Raw genomic sequence first — 19,432 nt, 5'->3', positions numbered from 1 at the left:
TGGAGTAGATCAAGATGTCGTCGATAAATACAATAACAAAATCGTCGAGATACGGTTTGCACACGCGATTCATGAGATCCATGAAGACCGCTGGTGCGTTAGTCAACCCAAACGGCATAACCAAAAACTCATAGTGGCCATACCGCGTTCGAAAAGCCGTTCTGGGAACATGCTCCTCTCTGACTCGTACCTGATGATAGCCCGACCTTAAGTCGATCTTGGAATAAAAACTTCACCCTTGCAGCTGGTCAAACAGGTCGTTGATACGGGGTAAAGGATAACGGTTCTTGACCGTCACCTTGTTAAGCTCGTGATATCTATACACATCCGAAATGACCCATCCTTCTTCTTCACAAACAGCACTGGGGCTCCCCAAGGCGAAGAGCTGGGTCGGATAAAACTCCTATCCAACAGCTCTTGGAGTTGATTCGACAACTCCTGTAACTCTCTTGGCATAAGACGATAAGGAGCACGAGCAATCGGGGCTGCTCCTGGCGCGAGGTCAATCTGAAATTCCACCTGACGATGTGGAGGTAAACCAGGGAGTTCTTCAGGAAACAAATCAGGAAACTCACGAACAATTGGAAGGTCCTCGATCCTTCTCTCATCAGACTGCGAATCAGTAACAAGAGCTAAAATAGCAGGGTAGCCCTTACGCAGACACTTCTGAGCCTTCATCGCCGAGATAATACCAGCCATAGCACCACTACGATGACCCTGAACCGATAGAGATTCCCCACTAGGGAGAGGAATACGCACGATTTTCTCCTTGCAGAGAATTTCCGCCTGGTGCTTGGACAACCAATCCATGCCAATAACCACATCAAAGCTTCCAAGAGTTATGGGGAGTAGGTCAATGTCAAACATTTGACCCATGAGATCAAGTTTACACCCAATGAGAATATGCGAAGCTTCAATCGATTTACCATCAGCTAGTTCTACTACGTGTTTGTGTGCAAGAGGTGTAGGACTCAAGTCTAACTGACGACTAAACCCCAAAGATACATGTGACACTCGGGGTTTTTCCGAACGAACACCTTGTAATATTTTGTGTATATAAATATTATTAAATGAAAATGTGACTTTTACATGTTATGTGTGATATGTATGTAATATATATATGTGTGTATGAGAGTCGAGACCACGACTCGCAACCACCCGGTTGCGAGTGGGCCTTTGGGCCGTAACCGGGTTGGGCCGAAACCCCAAGCCCAACCCGAAAACCCCCCTTGTATAAATCCCAACCTTCTCCTCATTTCCTTCATTTGTTGCACTTGCATACCCACACTTCTCCTAATTTTCTCTCAACTAGAAACTCCAAACAACAACACCACTCTCCTTTTCTTTTCGGTTCAAGCAAGGGATCTCGGTCAAGAAAGCTTGGATCACTCGGACACTTCATCTTCTCTCATTTTCTTCCTTTGTCTTCGGCTCTTTCTTCTCCTAACCGGTTAGTATCCTATGTTAGTGTGAAAGATGCTTTGAATGTTTGATAAATGAAATGATTATAAACTAGAAAATGGTTAGTTAAAATTGTTATGCATGATTTTTTATGATATTTTGTGAGTTTGGCATTATGTGTAAACCACTATGTTTGTATGCTTGATGACATGTTTAAAATGACTAACAAATGGTAGTTTAAGAATGATAATGCCTAACCATACTATGCTTCATTGTTTCCTTGCAAAATAATGATGTTAAACTTAAGATTTCGGATATAATGTATGTTTTGCATGTTGATCTTGCTAAAACATGTGATTTTGGTTCATAAATATATGATTATGTTGATATGAAAACCCTAGAAAATGATGAACATAAGATGAACTTGTTTGAATATGACTTGAAGATGTAAAAATGGCAAAGTTTGATCTATCTTTACTAGTATTCAGATTAGGAAAAAGTGTTAGTGAAACCTTATTGGTAGTTTCCTAATCTGGGTCTGATTTCATATGTACAAATTGGACTGTCATATCTGCATCATCACGTGTACATGAAAGGGACAGTTTCCGACTCGCAACCATGGCATTACGACTCGAGACCACGCCGTTGCGACTCGCAACCAAAGCGTGACAACTCGAAACCACACGGTTGCGACTCGCAACCATAGCAGGACAACTCGAAACCACGAGATTGCGACTCGAGATTACGTCGGTTGCGACTCGCAACCACAGCATGATGACTTGAGACCACGGTTACGACTCGCAACCATAACGTGATGAGCCGAAACCACCTGGTTGCGACTCGAGACCAGCTGGTTGCGACTGGGCTGTCCATTTTGGTTATTGGGCCCATATGTGTGTAACTTGGGCTATCTGTTGACTGGATTATGTGTTACTGTTGACTGCTTAAATGTTTAGGCCGGCCCAATAACCCCACGACTGTTTATTTGTATGTATGTTACGTGCCAGTATGTGTTTTACGTGAATGCTTGTACACCGAACCTGACCTATACCGGTAACCATGTTAGGACGTGGTGACCAACGTGATTGACAAGTGACCTAAACCTACCGAGCAACCCAAGGTGAGTTCACAACTTAAAAGCATGCGTCCCGGTGGTTTGGGACACGAGACTAAAACAACCCTATCCCCTGGTAAAAGGGGATACCATTTACATACCTTCCCTAGTTATTGGGAACAAAACTTACTTTTCCTTCCCTGGTATTGGGAAACCTTTTGGTTAATTACTGTTTATACGGATTGCAACTAACGGCACTAAACGAAACTCTATCACTCAAGTCCCTACTACAAATACCGATTAGTCGCCGGGATCAGGCGAACGGGTTATTAGTTGATAGCGCTATTTAGGTTTTACCAGCCTCACACCGTGCCCTGGATTGGGATCGGTCGTGAACTAATGTACTCTGGTATCCGTCAATGATGATAGAACATTGACATCGGGGCATCCTGCGGAAACGCAAACGGTTACCTAGTGTTCGGTATTGGAAAAACAGTTTAGTCGCTAACTTTTGGGGTAGCTCCCCATGGCATGTATAAACGGATAAATTAACCGGCGAAACAAGTTTTTGGAAATTAAAACTGGACAACTAGTGAACTCACTCAGCATTATTGTTGACCCCTTACTGCATGCTTTGCAGGTAACCCGTGACGACGGAGCTTGCTGCTTGGGAACGTGTAGTGTCTGTTCACCCTTGTGTTGGGTGTTACCTTATTTTGAATTATGAACTTTGTTTAAACTACTTTACTTATGCTTCCGCTACTTATCAACTGTTTGAACTTAAAACCTTAAACTCTGAACTTGATATTTGCCAATCTTATGATTAGTAAGTATTACTTTTATTATCAACTTAATTATTCAGTATAATTGGTGGCTGGATCCTGGTCAGTCACGCCCTCGAAGCGGGTGTTATCCGCAGGTGGATTTTGGGGGTGTGACAGATTGGTATCAGAGCCATTGGTTATAGTGAACTTGGTTTTAAAAAGGGGAAATCTTTTTGGAGGAAACCAGACTATAACCCGTGACTCGTGACGACACTACACTCCAAGTGCAAGGCTCGACACTTTTGACCTCATAGCTCGGACCAGTGTTTACTTGTTTGCTTTATGTTTCCTGATTTGCTATACGTACTAGTGTGCCTAATTAGATAGATACACCTCTCTCTTCTATCTCATTCTCGCTACACTACGACATCACACTCATACTGTGTTTTCTGGTTATGAAGACAATGAGTGGACGCGGAAGGGGAAACATCAACATGACTCAGGCTCAGTTCACTAACCTGCTCAACACAGTGGCTGCAGCTTTCGCAGCTCACCCTATAGGTAAGCTCGTTGTTTTAGGATGTTTAGATCCTACCGCCACATCGTCTTTTCGCCTCTAAGTCTATACGTTTCGCTTCTCACCCTATAGGTCAGCATGCACCTGCACAACCACCAGTGTGTACTTTCAAAACTTTCATGGATTGCAAGCCTCTCCCTTTCAATGGCACTGAGGGTGCCATAGGTCTCCTGCATTGGATTGAGAAAATTGAAGCTGTTTTTGCTGTTTGCGAGTGTCCCCCTGCAAATTGGGTGAAATTTGCTACTGCTACGCTTGAAGGAAGCGCGCTTTCTTGGTGGAAGGCGCAGATTCAGATGTTTGGATTGGAAACTGCAAATGCTACGGCATGGGAGGATTTCAAGGATATGATTAAGGAGGAATACTGTCACCGGGATGACATCCACAAGCTTGAGAATGAGTACTATGAGCTCAAGATGGTTGGGTCGGAAATTGAAACTTACACCAAGCTGTCTAATGACTATGCTGCTCTTTGCCCAAACATGTCTCGACCTATGTATCGAAGAATCGAACTGTACATCAAGGGTTTGGCTCCAGAAATTCGAAGCCATGTAACTTCAGCCAACCACACTACCATTCAGCCGATCGTTCGACTTGCTCACAAACTCACTGATCAGGCCGTAGAGGAGGGCAGGTTGCCCAAAAGGATCAGTGCTACTGTCGGAACTTCTAGTGACAACAAGCGTAAGTGGGAAGGAAATCAAAGCAAGGATGCTAACCCCACTCAGGCCCCAGCACAGCAAAGGAAAACTGAAAACAACAAGGGCGCTCAGCAACAGGGTGGCTACCGGGGAAGCTACCCAAAGTGCAACAAGTGTAACAGACACCATAATGGGGCATGTAACAAGGGCCAGTGTCAGCGATGCCACAAGATGGGGCACGAAGCCAAGGATTGTAGGAGTCAGTTCCCAGCAAGACAGAATCAGCAACAGCCTCAACAGCAACAGCAGCAGGGAAACGACCGAGCATGTTTTAAATGTGGGGCAACAGGGCACTTTAAGAAGGATTGCCCTGAACTGAATCAGAACCGCAACAATAATCAGGGAACTGGGAACAACAATCAGAACAACAATGCTGGGAATGGTGCTAGAGGAAGGGCTTTTGTGATTGGAGCTGGTGAAGCAAGGAATGACCCCAATGTCGTGGCGGGTAAGTTCCTACTTGATGATCGTTATGTTTCCGTGTTATTTGATTCTGGTGCCGATGCTAGTTATGTATCCCTACGTATTAGTAAGAAGCTTAAGCGTCCGCTTTCGTTACTAAGTTCTCCTCATATCGTCGAGTTAGCTAATGGTAGAAACATCGAGGCCTCACATGTTGTCAAAGGCTGCAAACTAGAGTTGTCTGGTCAGACCTTTAGTATCGACCTTTTCCCTGTTACTCTCGGAAGCTTCGACGTCGTCATTGGTATGGATTGGTTATCCAAGCATCGCGCTGAGATCCTCTGTCAGGAGAAAGCAGTTCGTATTCCTCGCCGTTCTGGCAAACCCCTCATTGTACAAGGTGGCAAAGGTGGAGAAATCTCCGGCGTTATCTCGTTCTTGAAGGCACAGAAGTGTTTACGAAAAGGGCACACCGCTATCTTAGCACTTGTCACCAACACGCAGGAAAAGGAAAAGAGGATTGAAGACTTTCCAGTAGTGCGTGACTACCCCGAGGTATTTCCTGAGGAATTACCTGGACTCCCTCCCCACCGTCAAGTCGAATTCCAAATCGAGCTAGCTCCCGGAGCAGCGCCTATAGCTCGTGCGCCTTATCGACTAGCCCCCGCAGAATTGAAGGAACTCTCGACGCAACTACAAGAACTGTTGGATAAAGGATTTATCCGCCCTAGTTCATCGCCCTGGGGAGCACCGGTACTCTTTGTTAAGAAGAAGGATGGCACGTTCCGAATGTGCATTGACTATCGTGAGTTGAACAAGGTCACCATCAAGAATCGTTACCCTCTCCCTCGAATCGACGACCTATTCGATCAGTTGCAAGGATCGAGCTACTATTCCAAGATTGACCTGCGATCAGGCTACCATCAGTTAAGGGTCCGTAATGAAGATATTTCCAAGACTGCATTCAGAACTCGTTATGGTCATTATGAATTCCTCGTTATGCCCTTTGGAATGACCAACGCCCCTGCAGTATTCATGGATCTTATGAACCGAGTGTGCAAACCCTACCTCGACAAATTTGTGATCGTGTTTATAGACGACATCTTGATCTACTCGAAAAGTCAGGAAGAGCATGAACAGCACCTGCGCCTTATCCTCGAACTCCTTCGCAATGAGCAACTGTATGCCAAGTTCTCGAAATGCGACTTCTGGCTTCGAGAAGTCCATTTCCTTGGACACGTGGTTAACAAAGATGGAATTCACGTCGACCCTGCAAAGATCGACTCTATAAAGAATTGGCCTACCCCTAAGACTCCGACTGAAGTCCGCCAATTCTTAGGACTAGCGGGATACTATCGAAGATTTATCATGGGATTCTCCAAGATCGCTCAGCCTCTCACGGCTCTTACTCAGAAGGGTATGGTTTATAAATGGGGTGAAGCTCAGGAAACCGCATTTCAGAAACTAAAGGATAACCTTTGTAGTGCTCCTATTCTCTCGTTGCCTGAAGGCACTGACGACTTCGTAGTTTACTGCGATGCATCTATTCATGGGCTCGGTTGCGTGTTGATGCAACGCGAGAAAGTTATTGCTTACGCCTCTCGACAACTCAAGACGCACGAAAGGAACTACACAACACACGACTTGGAACTAGGAGCGGTGATCTTTGCGCTTAAGATATGGAGACATTACCTGTACGGTACCAAGTGCACCATTTACACCGATCACAGGAGTCTCGAGCATATCTTCAAGCAGAAGGAATTAAACATGCGACAACGCCGATGGGTTGAACTTCTGAATGATTATGAATGCGCCATCAAGTATCATCCGGGCAAGGCCAATGTTGTGGCAGACGCCCTCAGCCGAAAAGACACTATACCAAAGCGCGTGCGAGCATTACAACTTACCATTCAGTCTAGTCTCCCTACCCAGATTCGAAATGCCCAGATTGAAGCTCTGAAACCGGAAAACATCAGGGCTGAATCCCTGCGAGGATCGAGGCAGCAGCTAGAACAGAAAGAAGACGGCGCCTACTATGTGGCAGGGCGCATTTGGGTCCCACTTTACGGAGATCTACGAGAGCTTGTGATGGACGAAGCCCATAAGTCCCGTTATTCAGTACATCCTGGTTCAGATAAGATGTACCACGACATAAGGACTACTTACTGGTGGCCTGGCATGAAAGGCCACATAGCCGCTTACGTTGGCAAATGTTTGACATGTGCAAGAGTCAAGATCGAGTATCAGAAACCAGCAGGCCTACTACAGCAACCGGAAATCCCGAAGTGGAAATGGGAGCAAATTTCCATGGATTTTGTTACAGGACTACCTAGATCCCAACGCGGGAATGACACTATTTGGGTGATAGTAGATCGATTGACTAAGTCTGCACACTTTCTGGCCATTAAGGAAACAGACAAGTTTTCTACCTTGGCAGAAATCTATTTGAAGGAAGTAGTCTCCAGGCACGGGGTGCCAACTTCTATTATTTCCGACAGAGACGCTCGTTTTACTTCCGAGTTATGGCAAGCTATGCACAAATCCTTTGGCTCACGTTTGGATATGAGCACCGCGTACCACCCGCAAACGGATGGGCAGTCTGAACGCACCATCCAAACCCTGGAAGACATGCTTAGAGCATGTGTGATCGATTTTGGCAAGAACTGGGAGAAGCATCTACCGCTGGTGGAATTCTCCTACAACAACAGCTACCACACTAGCATTCAGGCGGCACCTTTTGAGGCACTGTACGGTCGTAAATGCCGATCACCTCTTTGCTGGGCGGAAGTAGGTGACAGTCAACTCACAGGCCCAGAACTAGTGGTAGATACAACGGAAAAGATTTCACAGATCAGGCAACGCATGGCGGCAGCTCGTGACCGTCAGAAAAGCTACGCTGACAAGCGTAGGAAACCGCTAGAATTTCAGGTCGGAGACCGGGTTCTGCTTAAAGTCTCACCCTGGAAGGGTGTGGTCCGTTTCGGTAAACGAGGCAAGCTGAATCCACGATATGTTGGACCATTCGAAATTACCGAGAAAATCGGTAGGGTTGCTTATAGATTGAACCTGCCTGCAGAGCTGAGTGCAGTGCACAACGTATTTCACGTATCTAACCTGAGGAAGTGTTTGTCGGATGAAACACTTGTAATTCCTTTCAAGGAACTCACTATTGATGAACAGCTACACTTTACTGAGGAACCGATTGAGATCACGGATCGAGAGATCAAAACCCTCAAACGTAGCCAGATACCCCTTGTGCGAGTTCGTTGGAACTCACGGCGCGGCCCAGAGTTTACCTGGGAGCGGGAAGACCAGATGAAGTCTAAGTATCCCCAGTTGTTCCCAAACGAAAACCCCAGCACTGAAGCTACAACTGAATTTCGGGACGAAATTCCAAACTAACGGGGGGATGATGTGACACCCCGTTAAAACACGCTAGCTTGGCAGTGGCTGCTTCAACTTTCGGGACGAAAGTTCTTAAAACTTGGGGATAATGTGACACTCGGGGTTTTTCCGAACGAACACCTTGTAATATTTTGTGTATATAAATATTATTAAATGAAAATGTGACTTTTACATGTTATGTGTGATATGTATGTAATATATATATGTGTGTATGAGAGTCGAGACCACGACTCGCAACCACCCGGTTGCGAGTGGGCCTTTGGGCCGTAACCGGTTTGGGCCGAAACCCCAAGCCCAACCCGAAAACCCCCCTTGTATAAATCCCAACCTTCTCCTCATTTCCTTCATTTGTTGCACTTGCATACCCACACTTCTCCTAATTTTCTCTCAACTAGAAACTCCAAACAACAACACCACTCTCCTTTTCTTTTCGGTTCAAGCAAGGGATCTCGGTCAAGAAAGCTTGGATCACTCGGACACTTCATCTTCTCTCATTTTCTTCCTTTGTCTTCGGCTCTTTCTTCTCCTAACCGGTTAGTATCCTATGTTAGTGTGAAAGATGCTTTGAATGTTTGATAAATGAAATGATTATAAACTAGAAAATGGTTAGTTAAAATTGTTATGCATGATTTTTTATGATATTTTGTGAGTTTGGCATTATGTGTAAACCACTATGTTTGTATGCTTGATGACATGTTTAAAATGACTAACAAATGGTAGTTTAAGAATGATAATGCCTAACCATACTATGCTTCATTGTTTCCTTGCAAAATAATGATGTTAAACTTAAGATTTCGGATATAATGTATGTTTTGCATGTTGATCTTGCTAAAACATGTGATTTTGGTTCATAAATATATGATTATGTTGATATGAAAACCCTAGAAAATGATGAACATAAGATGAACTTGTTTGAATATGACTTGAAGATGTAAAAATGGCAAAGTTTGATCTATCTTTACTAGTATTCAGATTAGGAAAAAGTGTTAGTGAAACCTTATTGGTAGTTTCCTAATCTGGGTCTGATTTCATATGTACAAATTGGACTGTCATATCTGCATCATCACGTGTACATGAAAGGGACAGTTTCCGACTCGCAACCATGGCATTACGACTCGAGACCACGCCGTTGCGACTCGCAACCAAAGCGTGACAACTCGAAACCACACGGTTGCGACTCGCAACCATAGCAGGACAACTCGAAACCACGAGATTGCGACTCGAGATTACGTCGGTTGCGACTCGCAACCACAGCATGATGACTTGAGACCACGGTTACGACTCGCAACCATAACGTGATGAGCCGAAACCACCTGGTTGCGACTCGAGACCAGCTGGTTGCGACTGGGCTGTCCATTTTGGTTATTGGGCCCATATGTGTGTAACTTGGGCTATCTGTTGACTGGATTATGTGTTACTGTTGACTGCTTAAATGTTTAGGCCGGCCCAATAACCCCACGACTGTTTATTTGTATGTATGTTACGTGCCAGTATGTGTTTTACGTGAATGCTTGTACACCGAACCTGACCTATACCGGTAACCATGTTAGGACGTGGTGACCAACGTGATTGACAAGTGACCTAAACCTACCGAGCAACCCAAGGTGAGTTCACAACTTAAAAGCATGCGTCCCGGTGGTTTGGGACACGAGACTAAAACAACCCTATCCCCTGGTAAAAGGGGATACCATTTACATACCTTCCCTAGTTATTGGGAACAAAACTTACTTTTCCTTCCCTGGTATTGGGAAACCTTTTGGTTAATTACTGTTTATACGGATTGCAACTAACGGCACTAAACGAAACTCTATCACTCAAGTCCCTACTACAAATACCGATTAGTCGCCGGGATCAGGCGAACGGGTTATTAGTTGATAGCGCTATTTAGGTTTTACCAGCCTCACACCGTGCCCTGGATTGGGATCGGTCGTGAACTAATGTACTCTGGCATCCGTCAATGATGATAGAACATTGACATCGGGGCATCCTGCGGAAACGCAAACGGTTACCTAGTGTTCGGTATTGGAAAAACAGTTTAGTCGCTAACTTTTGGGGTAGCTCCCCATGGCATGTATAAACGGATAAATTAACCGGCGAAACAAGTTTTTGGAAATTAAAACTGGACAACTAGTGAACTCACTCAGCATTATTGTTGACCCCTTACTGCATGCTTTGCAGGTAACCCGTGACGACGGAGCTTGCTGCTTGGGAACGTGTAGTGTCTGTTCACCCTTGTGTTGGGTGTTACCTTATTTTGAATTATGAACTTTGTTTAAACTACTTTACTTATGCTTCCGCTACTTATCAACTGTTTGAACTTAAAACCTTAAACTCTGAACTTGATATTTGCCAATCTTATGATTAGTAAGTATTACTTTTATTATCAACTTAATTATTCAGTATAATTGGTGGCTGGATCCTGGTCAGTCACGCCCTCGAAGCGGGTGTTATCCGCAGGTGGATTTTGGGGGTGTGACAATACATAACCCCAATCGGCACCAGAGTCAAATAAAACGGAGGCAAATAAATCGTTTATCGAAAACGTACCAGTCACTACATTGCCATCATTCCTAGCCTCCCCAGCTCCAATAGTAAACATCCGCCCACGCGCACCGTTTCCTTCATTGTTCCCATTGTTGTTCCCAGTATTATTATTACCCGTGTTCTGATTCAGCTGAGGGCACTACCGCTTGAAATGGCCCTCGTCACCACACTGAAAACAACCCTTTCGGTTACCCTAATTTTGCTGAGGCTGCTGTCTATCCTGCTGCTGTGGGGGCTGCTGCTGTCTCGGGAGTGGAGCTCTGCAATTTTGGCCACATGACCCACTTTGTTGCACCTGTGACAAACTCGGGTGCATGGCCCAAAATGATGATAATTGCACTTGTTACACTTAGGATGCTTCCCCGCATAAGTACTCTGACTAGAAGTGTTGCTCTGGTTCTGATTCACAGATGACGACTGGCTGAAACTAGATTGCTACCGGAATCTGGTCTCTTCTGTGATGGTATCGAATTGGATGCCTTATCCACATCATTCCACTTACGCTTGCCGTCAGTGGCGGGAGTAGCAGCTGTAGTAGTAGTAGTAGAAGAAGAAACACGTGGTAGTAGCGCCCTGCGCTCCTCCTCCTGTTCAGTGATCTTATGAGTTAAGCGAATGATCTGAGGTAGATTGTTAAGGTTCACAGCAGTGACATAACCCTTCACAGCTGGTGCTAGGCCCTTGAGGTACAACTCAATTCTTCGAGGTGGAGGTCGAGATAGGTTAGGACATAAGGTTGCTAGCTCATGAGACCTCTTCGTGTATGCCTCGATCTCAGATCCCTCCATCTTCAGATTCTAGTACTCATTCTCCAATTTTTGTATCTCATCAATAGGACAATACTCCTCTCGCATCAGTTCCTTGAAATCATCCCAAGTAGTGGCATTCGCCATCTCAATACCCAACATCTGAACCTGGGCATTCCACCAAGTCAAAGCACCGTCCTCGAGCGTGCCTGAAGCATACTTCACCCGATCCCCCATGGGACAGTTATACATAGCAAATACAAATTCGGCCTTCTCCAACCAACGTAGGAGTCCCACAGCTCCTTCAGTCCCACTGAACGTCTGTGGCTTACAATCCATGAACGTCTTAAACGTGCAGGCAGGCAGATTGTTTTGGTTCGCAGGTTGACCTAAAACAAAAGAACGTTCAACACACAAGTAAGATTCGAGTATACGACACAAGGATAAAGAGTAATTGGCACATATTGTACCAGCCTGGTAAGCCACTAAGGCTTCAGCCACACGAGTGTTGATCAGATTAGTTAGTTCGGCCTGAGTCATAGCAATGTGGCCACGTCCACCACCGCGGCCTCCACCACGTCCACTCATGATTCTATACAAGAAAAGGAAGGATTAAAATGCGAGTTCGAGTAGGAGTCAAACATTACTACGACCTCCATAGACGACCGAGTTCTATCATTATATTAATTAACAGGGCGGAATCCCTTTCACACTCGTTAAGCCTCACTGGGACTAACATGCACCCCACATTATTATTATTATGTGTGCACCCATAATAATAAGGCAATTTGCATGATTATCTCAGTGCCTCTTAACTTGCGCTAAAAGGTTCCCCACATCCAAATAACAAACGAAAGGTTCTACAGGATTAAGAATCACAATAGTCAAAGGGTAGTGTCATAGTAACAGATCACATAAGAGAGGTTGGTAACATAAAGACTCATACAGCAGTGGCATGTGTGCATTCACGTGTAATGTCATACATAAGTGTACTCTAGATATACTATGCAATAGTAAACGAGAAACGAACCTTGCAGTCTGGAGCTGAGTGTCATGGTCGATTTCGGAACTGTTCGGTTATAGTCTGGTTTTATGAAAACGTTTTAAAACCAAGTTCACTATAACCAGTGGCTCTGATACCAAACTGTCACACCCCCAAATTACCACCTAGGGAGTGTCCCTGTTACGCGTGTGACATACCAACAACGAGCCACTAATTACATTGAACCCATTCATGTTTCAAAATAAAATCCTTAATTATAAATGAAAAATACCATCAACGAGTTTAAATGAAAACCAACATGTTCAGCGGAAGCAAATCGTAAACCAAAGTTAAACTGTTTAAAGTCAATGTATAATATCAATAATCAATCAAATGTGTCCCTCCAAACGAACCATGACCACTCCAGCCACTCCAGACAGCAAGTTCCTACATCCAAGATACTTAACGACCTGCGAGCATGCAACAAGTGTATCAGACAAAGCTAAAGCTAGCGAGTTCATAGTTTGTGAAAACGTTAGCTACCAAGTGTTTAGTTCAGTTCACAGTTTGTAATGTAGATAATAACCCGAGTACCGTACAAGATGGCTACCAGTTTGTTTTGCCCGTCCCCATTGCCCCCTATCTAAGCAATGGTCATGATTTAAGGTCATTAGTTCACGCCCATCCTCCCTGGTACGGTGTGAGGGTGCCAAACCTAATAGCGTTATCAACTAATAACCCCGTTGCCTCCCCGGCAACTTTTTCGGTAGAAGATGGGACTTAAGGTGATAGGAAAGAGTGTATTATCTAACATTCCCATTTTAACCAAGCGATGTATTCCTCTCAGGAATACCCAGTGATTTACCCAAGACCCATTCCTCCCAAGAATACCCAATTAACGGTCCCAACCACTGGGACGCATGCTCAAGAGATGAACTCACCTTCGATTTGCTCGGTTAGATTAAATGCTCGTTAAACAGTTGATCAATCAAATCCTATTGTGGTTACCAGAGACAGTCAGTTTCATGAATTCACAACTCACGTATCTAGTCACACGTATTGTTCCTCAAGCAATAAACAACCAAACATGAAATCATCACGTATGTCATAACAATCATCCGAGTCATGGTACGTATACTACACAAGTTCATGCACATTAACGCTTCGGCCCCTAAATCCAACTTATAAATTACACATGCACTGTTTTGTTAAGACTAGTGCGGCCCAATTACTCAACATACCCTCCCCCCCAAATGGTGGCCCAATAGTCAAGACCAAATCAACCGAGCCCAAATCCCATATCAGATACCCAACCCTCGACCCAAACCTCATTCTCAACCCCTTTTACGTATACCCCAGTTTGTATTTTCATTCCCCCCATTTACCAATTTATCTAAATATCACATGATATTAAACCATCATACAGTAACACAAATTGGCCATCCATTATGTAATCATCACACTTAACAAATCATATTCATAACATACAACATAATCATCATCCAATCACATAACCTGATCATGCTACCCTAGTATTATCCAATCACATAACCTGATCATGCTACCCTAGTATTTAACACCGAACCCATGATTACATTTGTTATCATCCACAAGCCAGCAAGATTTCACAGAACAAAGAGCTACACTAGATCATCATATACCAACATCACTGAATCCTATAATGTGTATTACCGAACTAGCAATTCAACAAGTGACACAGCCTAGTAACCACCCAACATCATCGATTTGCATGAACATAAACAAAGATTTGGTAAACTCGCAATACACTCACATCGAACCAACCATCACCATGTTAAATCCTCTATCAAGTGCACCCTAATTAACATACCTACTTTAACTCACATATTACTTTCATAGCATGATCATCATCAGAGGCACAATCAATATCGTATAACACAATCATTATCATATAACACTATCAATATCATAAAACACTTTTGCTAAACATCAACACATAAAGAACAATCAAATAATAATTAGCATAGTATGGAACACTAAGGTGTGGCCCAAAAATATTAGTGTGCTTAATTAACGAAGTTATCATACGATTAACAACAGAATGTTACTAGCATGAAACGTGTAACGCATAGAAGAGAAATGACAAGGAGTTAGGATCGCAAGATGGAACGTTACTGACCTTGGGAGTTCAGGTTGTCACATTTTACGTCACCGTTTTGTCGCTTATCTTGTGTTTTATGTTGTTTCTTGTATTGTGTGTCGAGAAATTATACCATTTTTGACATGAAGCCACGCGTCTCTTCATCCCTTCTAAATCTTGAACTTGCATTTTTTAAACTAGCGTGCCAGATCCTTGCCACCACTGCTTAGTTTTTCTTTTCTCACCTCTTCGATTTCCACCATGAGCAGTCTTGATTACAGGTAAGATTTTTTGACGGACATTCCTTGATTTTCTTTCTGGGAATGTATTCTGATATAAATGGGTATTTAGCAGGAATTGGAGTTATTAATTCAAGAATGCTTCATAAAGTCTGCATTAGACTCTTCAAACTCAAAAGTATGGATGGATATCGTCATCTAGACGATTCATCACGCTTAAATTATGTTGGATTGATAAGGATTTATTAGTGGATTTTGATATCATTGTCATTCTTTTATCAATATCCAGATTTTGCTACTTTCAGACTGTTGCTTGGTTTGTTATTTCCTTTCATCTGTTTCGGCTTCAAATCATTGTTAGGGCTATGACCTTTATATGCATTCTTTGGCTTCTCTACTTCTTTGCCTTCCTGGTAGTTTTTTCACCTTTACTTTTCGTGTTTAGTAGCTAGAGTGCAGAATGAATTGTTTGTGTTAATCATTGACCAATATTTGTGGATTATTTGTTTGTGGTGCTTATTTAGGAGGTGCCGAATTGCATATACAGAAAGGTGAATAAGTTATTCAAATGTCAAAGGTGTGTTTATCCAAATTTGTTCTTATTGATAAACAAATGATGAATTAGTGTCATATCCGCAGGTGATTTGATCATTTGATTATATCAAATGAACATTAAACTGTGGTTTTAGTGTTCAGTTGTTTTGACTTTCCGAGTTCTTCATTTGGGAGATTTGAAATAATCTGAAAGTGTTTTATATGAATAGGTCGATCGGGATTGTTTTGTATCTAATGGATGTTATTGCATCTTTAAAGAAAATAAATTCTTGCATTATCAATATGTATTTGCTCATCCAAGCTCTCTATTCCTCTTCAAAGTTGGCTGTAAGCAATGACGGGAAAAGGACATATGCGTAAATGCCCGTTCATAGAGAACCTTAAAGAACTACAAATAAACCTTTGCTGACCAAAATTTTATAAATTTTAGAATAGTTTTATTTATTTGGTACCTTTTTTTATAAAACGACCCGTTTTGACGCGAACCTAATTTAGCCAAAGCGACCCGACCCAAAATAACCATGTTTGAAACGACCGGTCTCGACCCAGACCTGTTCTGACCCGTTTCTAGGCAGTCCTGTTCTGATCCGAACACATCCTGACCCACCACCCCACCTCACCGAACCCTACTGTTTTGCCACTCAGCCGAACACTTGGTGCACTTGAAAAAAAAACTAAATATAGGAATTCCAAGATATGTCTGTCCATTTATGAAGTGAATGTCAATTACATGTGGATTGTTTGCCAAAATGTCAATGTATGATCATAGTTAGGCTGGTTCTTAGACAAATAAAAAGACAAAAAATACTGTCTTTGTAGAACACTAATTCAAGGGTTTTCAAATAAATGGCCACAGTTGTTAGTGAGTTTCAATTAATGACCATATTGTGGAAATTTCTCAGTGCCATGCTTTATGTATTGCATCATCGACATGCTGAATTTGTTTTAAATTGCACTGAATGATAAGGATAACAAAATATATTTTTGAATGATTTCTCAGGTTCACATAGAAACGAATCCAGCTGCTAGAAGCTGATCACGCAGGATAGTGGCATGAGAGAACCCCAAACTAACATTTGAGTATGCATTCGGTTTTGACATATCAAAAGGAATATATACTATATCATATTAAACATGTTCAGAGTTGATATTATTCGGTTAAATGTCAAAGTAGGCCGAGTCTTTGTGATATGTGTGTGATCACTTTCTTTTATTTGGTTTCGCAAAACAATAACTCAACAGACTTGGTGAAATATTGAATTGCCACAATCTTTTTTCATTTACTCAAAATTAGAGGTGTATGTATGGGAATATAGTTTGGTGATTGAGTTAGGAATTGAATGAACTCGGTAATGAGTCAGATCAAAGTTTTTGTGTTTTTTATGTGCGGTTTAAGTTGGTCTTCTTAGCCGAAGAATATTCCAGAACGTATAATTTTAGGAATAGATTGTGATTGTGCATATTTTGTATATTTGGTTTCCTTATTATTTGATTGTATCTCCCCTATATAATGGGGTTTGTATTTCAATAGAAATTCATTCAGAATATCAATACCATGAACACTTTTATGGTATCAGAGCCACGGTTCTGATAAACCCGATCCCTCGTCACCTTCTTCCCTCTTCTTTTTTTAGCGCATTTGTTCTTTTAGAGCATCTGTTCTTCTCTTAGCGCATCTGTTTCTTTTAGAGCATCCGTTCTTCTTTTAGAGCATCTGTTCTTCTTAGAGCATCTGTTCTTTTTTTAGAGCATCTGTTCTTTTAGCGCATTTGTTCGCCCATTGTTTCCTGCCAAACATGCCTAAATCCGATACTAAACCTGAATCCTCAAATCCGAAACCCACTGCTCTTCACCCAGCCTATTCTTCGGTTACCAACATAATTGCCAAAATCCGTACACTAGATGGTACGAATGTCACCTACTCCAACTGGGTTAAGCTTTTTAACCTTCATGTAACTGCCTACAAAGTCGCGAACCATATAGATGGCAGCCCACCTCCTGCAAAGACAGCTCCAGAGTACGACCTATGGAAGGAACTTGATGCCCTTGTGATGCAGTGGATCTTCAGTACTGTATCGGATGATATTCTCAAACACATCATTGATAACAATACTTCAGCATGTGATGCTTGGGCCAAGTTGGAGAAAATATACCTTAGCAATAAAAAGGCACGGGCTGCTGCACTCGAGACAAAATTCTGCAATATGACATTCGGTGCTTGTGCTTCTTTAGATGCTTATTGTCAAGAACTTCAAAGTCTGGCCGCCCAACTCGCCGATGTTAATGAACCCGTCTCTGACTCTCGGTTGGTGTTACAGCTGGTTCGTGGGCTTCCTCCCGAGTACAACACCACTCCTTCTTTCATTAACAACAAAGATGCTGATTGGGACCTCGCCATCTCTCTCCTAAAAGATGATGCCATTCGTATTGAAGCACAAAAAGGGGCTGCATCTTCAGTATTGATAGCGCCGACCACCACTACACCTTCTGCTCCACAGTCGGCCTCTGACCGACCACCCGAACACAACAGCAGCAACCCGACCCGGGGACGCGGGCGCGGCAGAAACGGCTCCAGGGGCGGCGGCGGCTACAGTAATAGGGGCGGCTCATCAGGCTACGGTCGATCTTTCTGGACTGCCGGTAACCTTTCGGCCTACAACTCTCCATACCCGAATTGGGCCTGGTGGACCACACCCCCATGCCCTTATCCAACACAGAACAACTGGCGGCCCAATGCTCCTCCTTCTCAGACCGCACCACAACAGTCCCCGACCCACTTTGCCGGGTCAGGCCATTACTCATCTCCTCAGTTCGGGCCACAACAATATGGGTATGATGCGCTGTGCCCCTCTGATTTAAGTGAAGTGTTTAATAATTTGCAGATGAACTCGAACGCCTCATGGAATAATGACATTATGGATACTGGAGTAGGCTCGCACTCGGCACGCGATCCAGGTAAAATTGTTATTCCCAACTCTTGTCCTGTACGCAGTTCAATAATGGTCGATAATGGCACTTGTATACCAATTAAAAGCACGGGCACTGGTTTTCACACCCTACCCAACCGAACCTATATTCTACCCAATGTCCTTTATAGCCCACACGTAATTAGAAACCTTATTTCTGTACGACGTTTTACTCGCGATAATAATGTGTCTATTGAATTTGACCCGTTTGGTTTTTCTTTGAAGGATCTCTTCACTAAACGGACTCTTTCAAGACACAACAGTACCGGGGACCTCTATCCTTTCACTCCGCCTGAATTACCTCCACAAGCCTGCTTCATCACCACACCATCCCTTCCTTGGCACGAGCGTCTCGGCCACCCCGGGACTCAAGTTTTAGATTTATTACGTCGTACATTTAATTTTTCATGTAATAAAGACACTTTGTCTCATGTTTGCAATTCTTGTCAACTTTCAAGTAGTAAACGTTTACCCTTTTCCATATCCAATTCTTTTACTTTTGCCCCGTTTGATATTGTGCATTGTGACCTATGGACCTCACCTGTCCCAAGCAAAACAGGTTACAAATATTACATGGTGCTTATTGACAATTTTTCCCACTTTGTTTGGGCATACCCACTTAAATTTAAATCCGAGGCCTTTCCCACCTTTGCTAAATTTCACAAACTAATTGCAACACAATTTCAAAGAAAGATAAAAACTTTTCAATGCGATCTTGTGGGCGAATTTGATAATCATGCCTTCAAAAGCTTTGCCAATCACCATGGCTTGCTATTTCGTTTCTCGTGCCCTCAAACCTCCTCACAAAATGGACGGGCCGAACGCATGATTCGTCGTCTAAATGACATCATACGCGCCCTCCTTATCCATGCAAACCTACCCCCTGTGTTTTGGGTCGAAGCTCTACACACCGCCTCATACTTACACAACATATTACCTACTAAACGCCTAAACTTCTACACACCCACCTTTGCCCT

The 19,432-nt window shown here is 43.2% G+C and overlaps 1 protein-coding gene across 1 annotated transcript; it reads left to right on the top strand.

Moving 5' to 3' along the window:
- Positions 1-17,281: 17,281 nt before the first annotated feature.
- Positions 17,282-18,935, top strand: LOC110881137. Its single transcript, XM_022129496.2, has 2 exons — positions 17,282-18,444; positions 18,681-18,935. The coding sequence occupies exons 1-2, from the start codon at positions 17,286-17,288 to the stop codon at positions 18,692-18,694; spliced, it is 1,173 nt and encodes a 390-aa protein (XP_021985188.1). The 5' UTR covers positions 17,282-17,285; the 3' UTR covers positions 18,695-18,935.
- Positions 18,936-19,432: the final 497 nt, after the last annotated feature.

Source organism: Helianthus annuus, chromosome 4 (genome assembly GCF_002127325.2).
Source record: "Helianthus annuus cultivar XRQ/B chromosome 4, HanXRQr2.0-SUNRISE, whole genome shotgun sequence".
Taxonomy (NCBI): Eukaryota; Viridiplantae; Streptophyta; class Magnoliopsida; order Asterales; family Asteraceae; genus Helianthus; species Helianthus annuus.
The sequence above is the reverse complement of the archived record's forward strand: the minus strand, read 5'-3'. Positions and strand labels throughout refer to the sequence as shown.

Coding starts and splice junctions, on each gene's coding strand:
- LOC110881137 (XM_022129496.2), top strand. CDS start 17,286: ATGCCTAAATCCGATACTAAACCTGAATCCTCAAATCCGAAACCCACT.